General features: G+C 52.0%; 1 protein-coding gene across 3 annotated transcripts in view; it reads left to right on the forward strand.

Moving 5' to 3' along the window:
* Window positions 1–20: 20 nt before the first annotated feature.
* The window catches only part of LOC125954243 (LIM domain kinase 1), a 10,751-nt gene continuing 3,271 nt past the window's right edge, over window positions 21–7,500 (forward strand). The window contains exons 1-8 of one of the 3 annotated variants that reach the window (XM_049684379.1): window positions 21–74; window positions 1,870–1,966; window positions 2,536–2,650; window positions 2,723–2,853; window positions 2,931–3,161; window positions 3,463–3,920; window positions 4,006–4,963; window positions 5,038–7,500. The exon at window positions 5,038–7,500 is cut by the window's right edge and continues 3,271 nt beyond it. In XM_049684379.1, the coding sequence (XP_049540336.1) occupies window positions 53–74; window positions 1,870–1,966; window positions 2,536–2,650; window positions 2,723–2,853; window positions 2,931–3,161; window positions 3,463–3,920; window positions 4,006–4,963; window positions 5,038–7,495 (4,470 nt within the window). In that variant the 5' untranslated portion in view covers window positions 21–52 and the 3' untranslated portion in view covers window positions 7,496–7,500. Of the gene's footprint in view, window positions 732–1,869; window positions 1,967–2,535; window positions 2,651–2,722; window positions 2,854–2,930; window positions 3,162–3,186; window positions 3,345–3,462; window positions 3,921–4,005; window positions 4,964–5,037 lie in introns of those variants that run through there. The other 2 variants (XM_049684378.1, XM_049684380.1) reach the window with 2 other exon arrangements.

The raw sequence follows: 7,500 nt of genomic DNA on the forward strand, positions 1-7,500 counted from the left end.
GCCTCAAAGCAAGAAAAAAAACGAGAAACAGCAGGCGGCGAAAGATGCAACGATGGACGAGAACGGGCAAAAAGGTGCGTTAAATCCGTGTGTTAACCCTACCGGAAGTCGTTTGTTGATGTGTGGAGTACCGTGCGGGGTAATATCGGTTGGACCGGGCGTTCGGGTCGCGGCAATCCGGGAAAAATGGAACATCTGAGAAGGAATACCGACGACGACGAGAGGGGACGCCTCAAGATGCGTGGGTGTGAACAGTGCCTCTCTATCTCTCTCTCGCCCACTCTTGCGTTCTTGTTTAATTCTCGTGTGTGTGTACTGCGGCGTTCTGGGCTGCTGCGATGATGATGACGATTGAATAACCCTGGGGGACTGGCGCCTCATTGTCGATCGTCGTCTTCTTATCATCTCGTGTCTTGCTGGAGCCCCATCTTCTTATTGTAAGGCTACCCCTCCCCCTCGTTCTAGTTGTGTTTCCCTTTCATTCACACACGACGGCCGTGTGTGTGTGTGTTTGTTTCTGTACGTGCGTGCGTGTGTGTTGATAAAGTTGTTTGCCTCCAAAAAGGTCGTAAGGCGCTTATGTTTACTATGCGGCGGCGACACCCCACTCCACTCTGTCGTGACTCATCGCCATCAGCATCATCATCGGCGTCGCCGTCGCAGTCGTCGCATTCGTGGGAATCTCGTCATCTGCACGTCCGGAATGCAGCGCGATAAAACTTATCTATCCGGTACGCCGAACCAAAAACAGGACGTACGTGGTGCGCAGTCCGGATGCTCAATGATGGATGTTATTTATGTTGGAAACTCATCGTCATCATCATCATCATCATCATCATCATCATGGATCGATCGATTCGTGGTATGCGGACGAAACGACCAAAATGAAAAAGAAGAAATTCTACGCTCGTCTAGCGCCTACCGCCGCTGCACCTGACCTTGACATTTCATTCATTAGCAACGCCACACACAAGTTGTTGCTCTATCATCAGCATCATCATCAGTATCGGCATCAGTGTCGGCAGTGCGACGGCCTGCTTCGCCGCATAGTAGCTGCTACGATGCGGTGCCGTTGCTATGCCTTTTTGGTGAACGAGAGGTTGCGTTCGACGCGGAGGATCGATACGGTTTTAATAGAAAATAGAATTGCGCAGCATTGCGTCGCGAAGCATAAGAGAACCACCAGCCACCCAGCCAGTACTAGAAACTTTGTGTTTGTTGAGAAATCGTCGAGGGCGGCAGTGGAGTGGCGTCTTGTGTGCGTCGAAGTGAAAGCAAACTAATTGAACATTCAGCAAGGGACCAGAGCACGGACGGAGAGAAGGAACGCGCTCTACGCGCCGCCACCACCAAGAGACCATTAGCGTAGCGTAGTGCAATTAGGGGTGGGGGGAGGGTGGCCCTGAAGGGTCAAGCCTAACTAACTAAGCAGCGAGGAGGCGATCGCCTCACCGCCGACCGCCACTGCCGCCGTCGCCGGAAAAGGGTTGGACCGGTTCGCTGCTCGTCGGCACTCGCTCGATCGCGCTCGATCGTATGCACAACGACGATCTAGATACTTCTCCAACCCCCGTCACACCGGCGCGACCGCGTCTGTAGTGCATTCCCTTGTTGTGCCGTGCTGTTGCTTCTCTCCCGTGTTGTCCTCCGATAAGCGCACAACGCGCTTCACACGGAAGTGATCGCACGCTGGGCTCTGGACAGCAGCACAGCGACGGTGCGAGGAGGCACAGTTTGCATAACCGCCGCGTACCTGACTTGAGCACAAAGCCGTAATCTTGTAATGGCCGCGCGATCTGACCTACTCGCAACTAACACTCGCACTCTTCTCTTCTTCTTCGTCTTCTTGTTTCCCTTCCTTTTTTGCAGAGGACAAAAACACGGCATGCGCCAGTTGCTACAACACGATAGAAGCGGAACGGCATGTGGCCGCCGTCGGTCAGCTGTGGCACGCGGAATGCTTCAGGTGAGCGAGGAGCGCGAGGGATTTCAGCTTAGGGGTTTAGCACCAGCTGTGTGTATCCAGGTGGGCGAGACGAGCTGTCTTATCGTCACCCAGCTCGTCACCAGCCTTTTCAATGTTCATCATATGAACAGCCTACTACATACATGCATACGGCTCACCCGATATGTAAAAACAGCCGCCTACTAGAGAACCAAGAGCCTCGACGGAAAATTCATGGTTTAATGTTTCGTTTAATTATCATTAATTCCCTTTTTTCGAATTGATCGTTTTGGGCTTCAATTGCGATGATTTGCGATGCGATGCAAGTTGCGTTAGTTTCATTCTCCAGAAACGTACGTTACGTTTGTGTTTGTGGTATTGCACATGCGGTCGATCAGACACAGGCAGGCCTTATCTCCGGAAGTACCATCAAAAGCGTGACTAAAGTAATGCTTTCTGCACGTGTCCGAACGGCATCGAAACACGAAACACGGAAACGCACGCCGACGGCATGCGATTTAATTCGGCTTTGCCGTGGTTCGGACATAACTCAATTAACCGTCCCGCCCCTTCGACCATTCTTCGCGCAGGTGTTCTGTTTGCGACGTACGACTGTCGAGCTGGTATTTCGAGAAGGATGGTTTACTGTTTTGCCGCGAAGATCATTGGTCCAAGTTTGGGGATCGCTGCCAGCAGTGCGCACAGGTAACTATGGCTACTATGATTTAAACGCTAAAGGAAGTTACACTGAGTTGATCCGGTTTTGTTTGCTTGTAGATAATCTCTGGTCCCGTGATGGTTGCTGGTGACCACAAGTTTCACCCCGAGTGCTTTCGGTGCGATGCGTGCCGGATCTTCATCGGTGATGGCGAAACGTACGCGCTGCTCGAGCGCTCGAAGTTGTTCTGGTAAGTTTGCGTTTGGGTCTTCTGCTGGCGAAGCCTAGTAAGTAACTTATTATTTCACGATTTTGTCACTCAAACAGTGGAGCCTGCTACAAACACCAACACTGTACGCTGCAGAATACGGTTGCCAAGGGTGAAAGCATTAGCGATGCGAAGCGTAAAGTGCCGCACTCGATACGATTGGTGGAAATTCCCTGGAGCAGTGCACGAACCGACCGTATACGGCTGGCAACCGATGAGAAGCTGCTGTTCGGTGGACCGGGTGCAATGGGTGGACCTACGACCGGTTGCAAAAGCGTTAGAATCTCGGAGTAAGTGTTCTATGTCCAATCAGGGGATGTCCCCATAATACTAACCATACCCACATTCCCGTTCTGTACTGTTTGCCTGCCTTCTGGAAGATTGGTTTGTACGGCGTACGGTCAGCTTGGGAAGTACATTTTTTCGTGCGTAAACACGGCATTGGAATCATGCTGTGGTTTGCTTCACTTTAGGTAACCTATTAACCATTAACCATTACACTACGCACGTATCCTACTAGCATTAATAATGTTGCAAGCTATTATACTGATGTCATATGATTAATTTGTGTTTTCTCTTTCTCTACTACAGAGTAACGCTCAATACGGATTTAATGTCCTTGCGGGTCGGTGATAAGGTCCTTGAGGTAAATGGTACACCGGTTCGTGATGTGCCGCTTGAAAACCTGCAGAGTATGATCGAAAACTCGGGCAAAGTGCTCCAGCTAACGGTCGAACATGATCCACATCTTCTCGCAGAGCAGAAGCCACAGAAGCTGCAGCAGCAGCAGTATGGCTGTGCTGATGGTGGAGATACGATTGTACGTGGTGCTAGTGTAGAAACGTATCCTTCTTGTAAAGTGCTCAACAACAATGAACGTGAGGAGGCAGGTGTGGAAGAAGAAGAGGGGGAAGAAGGAGATGGTCAGTCCAGTAGAAGCCTGTCGCCCAGCAAACTGGAGCGGATCTTCCGCAAAAAAGATGAAGGCTACATGAGTGGATCATCGCGAAAGCTACAGAAGCGCCTCAAGGATGTCAATTGCAACACATGTAAGTAACGGAGTAGGCTCGACCGACAACAAGGCCTTCTCTAATGTCTGCATCGTCTTTGTTCCTTTTGTTCAACCATACACAGCTTCGAATAGTTTAAAGGATAAGGAACGCAGCTCTAGCATGTCCCGGTTGCTAGATGAGCATCGTAGTGTTGCCGCCGGCGGTGAGTTTTACGATCTATCGCGTACGAAATCGTTCCGGGTGGAACAGAAGGCGGCCCGGATCTTCCGTGCGTCCGATCTGGTGCAGGGTGAGCTGCTGGGGAAAGGGTTCTTCGGTCAGGTCTTCAAGGTAACGCACCGCGTGACGCAGGAAGTGATGGTACTGAAGGAGCTGTATCGGGTGGACGAGGAAGCTCAGAAAAACTTCCTCAAGGAGGTGGCCGTACTGCGCTCGCTGTCCCATAATAATGTGCTGCGCTTCATCGGAGTACTGTACAAGGATAAGAAGCTACACTTGGTGACGGAGTTCATACCGGGCGGTTCGCTGAAGGAGCTTATCCACGATTCCGGGCTTCCGCTCAGTTGGTTACAGCGGATGTCGTTTGCACGGGACATTGCCCGTGGTATGAGCTACCTGCACTCGATGAACATCATCCACCGGGACCTGAACTCACTAAACTGTCTCGTGCGCGAGGACGGTACGGTGATCGTGGCTGATTTTGGGTTGGCGCGCATCATTAAACAACCGTTTAGTACGGCCTTCGAAAAGTGTACGGCCAACGGCAGTACAACGGGAACGATCGGGCGGCGAGCGGGTGGGCGTCCACGACGCCAGCGGTATACGGTCGTTGGCAATCCGTACTGGATGGCACCGGAAATGATGCGCGGTAACAAGTACGACGAAAAGGTGGACATCTTCTCGTTTGGCATCATGCTGTGTGAGATCATTGGCCGGGTACAGGCCGATCCGGATTACTTACCAAGGTTGCCCGACTTTGGCCTCAATCAGACGGTGTTTCGGGAGAAGTTTTGTGGTCAATGCCCCGAACCGTTCTATCGTATTGCGTTCCTATGCTGTGACCTTAATCCGGACAAACGGTAAGATGGGTAGTGCATATGCGTGTTCTATGCTGCGTTCCTATGTTAATTCGTGATTGCTTCGATTATTCTAGACCTCCATTTCACGTGCTAGAGGTGTGGCTGGAAACGATGGCAACGGTGACTGCAATCGGCAAGCCACTGCCTGCTGGGATTGTGCACGAAATAGAACATTTCAAGGGTCAGCTGCGTAGCGCAGATTCCAGCCTTTGTACCACACCGGATGGACTGGCGACACCGCCACCGTCTTCCGGTAGTCTGAAGCCATCGCTCAGCCGAAAGCGTATCTGCGAGGATGCGGAGGATGTACGCAATGTCCAATCGAAGGGGATGGATGTGGTGGATGGCTGTTGCAAGACACCAACGAATGAGGACGTTCATCCACCAGCCGGGAACCATGTCGTGGAACCCGTTGACCAGAAAACTCCAACGAATGGGTTCATCGTAGTTGACAGTAGCGAGCTACCGAAGTCACCGCATTTGGGCAAAGACTTTTCGGCCAATGGTGATCGTATACGGGACAGCATTCGAGCGAAGCGTCGGCAGCGCATGATGCTTAGTCGCGAGAATCAACGTAAGTCGCTGGACTCGAGTGCACTCGTCGCACGGTTAGGTTGCGATCGATTAACGAACGAGTTCTCGATCGATGGTGGCGACGAAGGAAGTGCCTCTGAACCGATTAGTTTGATCATGACGACTAATGATCTGATGGCAACGGACACCGCCGTCGCCGCCACCGTCGTCAGTACACCTCCTTCTCGTGAGCGTCTTTCGACGGATCAGGTGTTGGCTTCGGTGAAGGATACCCTCGAACGCAGTGGACCATTGTTGCTGGAGCGTGATCGTGATCGTGAAGAGGAAGCGCCGGGATCGACTTCAGGTTCTAGGACAAAGCATTACGGTGAGAAGGGATACATCATTCAGGTGAAAAATGGCCATTTAACGTTGAACAATGTACGTGACCTGGAGAATTGCTCCGATTTCGATTCGAGCTGCGACACAAGCCTTAACTACATTGAAGTGAATGGTAACCGGGATACGTTGCAAGAGCAAAGAAGCGGAACACTAGGAACGGAATTGAAATTGGCGCCGGATGGTTTTGGTAATACTGCTACGCCATTCGTCAACCAGCAGAACGGTTACGCACCCGGATTGTGGTCCGGATTGGAGCGTAGAACTTGTGAGAAAGAGAACATTGCGCTTGACAGCGAGGAGAGCCATATGATTGTGCCATCTCAAGCGAAAGCAACGTCCCCGTTGGCGGTCATCGGACCAGAGCGTAATACGTGCAGCGGCCTAACGTCAATAACCGACGCAAAGCCTCCGGCTGGGAAGGTCAGCACCACCGTTGAGAGGAAACCCGCCTCACCGACGAGTGCAGCACAGAAAGCCGTCCAGTATACTCGCAAATTGTTCCGTTCCAATGAATCTTCCCCTAGCAGGCCACCGGTGGCGCCAGTCTCCGTGTCACCTACGCCACCTGCTCGTCCAAATCGCGAAACACGCGTTACGCAGGATAGTGAAGGTGTGGTTAAGACGCGAATTGTCGGCAAAACACAACCGAGTGGGTCGTCCATGTTTACCACCAAACAGAAAATATCTCCCACATCCGATCCGGAACCGCAGCCCAGTTTCGGTGCATCCGTATCGATGGCAAATCGGCGAGCGAAGGTGTCGAAGAGCGGTGGAACTGTGATTGCCATGACTCATGGAACCGGTATGTCGAAATCGGTAGCAGGAGGTGCAGCTGGAGCGCCGAACTCTGCTGCCGGTGGACCCTACTCGATACAGTCGCTTTTCACGTACAAAACGAAACCAAATGAGGCACACGATGGCAGCCATAGCAATAGTTGTAGATTAAATGGCCTCGTAGAGAGCAAGCGCGAGGGTAGAAGGAACCGCGAGGAGGTCGCTAGTGATGGAAAGCGCCATTCCGGAGCCCAGCAAAACATTGCACCATCGTCGCGAAAGCCACCGATCAGTGTAAGCAGCGGAGGACCAGGTGGTTTACTACGGATCACAAAGAGCCGGACATTCAAACCGGCGCCACTTAGTACCGAGAGCAAACCGGTGGCTCTCGGTAAGCTCTCTGAGCGATATACGACGTTACAGTCCCCTACACTGAGCAGCAGTGGCAGCAACTCACGAACAGAATCACCGTCACCACCGGTGCCTACGATTGGCGTGAGGTCGAGTAACAATGGCAATGGCACCGTTACGAACAGTCGTCAGATTGGCATTCTTTCTCCAGCCAGCATAAGACGGTTGAATGCCCGATTATTGGAAGCTCGGAAAGGCAAATCTTCCTCAACCGTCACGTCACCGACTGAGATATGTTCGTCCTTGACTCCTTCGAAAAATGTGCCCACTGCAGCGCCCCACAACACCAGCAGCAGTAACAGCAAGAAACCTGGATTTGCCCGTAAAGTACCGCAAATTGGGTCACCATCTAGTCCATCCAATACACTGTTGGGCGGTTTGAATGGAATCCGTGACCGTAAGGTCATACCCCCCTTGACAACCATCAAATGAAGATG

This window comes from Anopheles darlingi, chromosome 3, assembly GCF_943734745.1.
Source record: "Anopheles darlingi chromosome 3, idAnoDarlMG_H_01, whole genome shotgun sequence".
Classification (NCBI taxonomy): Eukaryota; Metazoa; Arthropoda; class Insecta; order Diptera; family Culicidae; genus Anopheles; species Anopheles darlingi.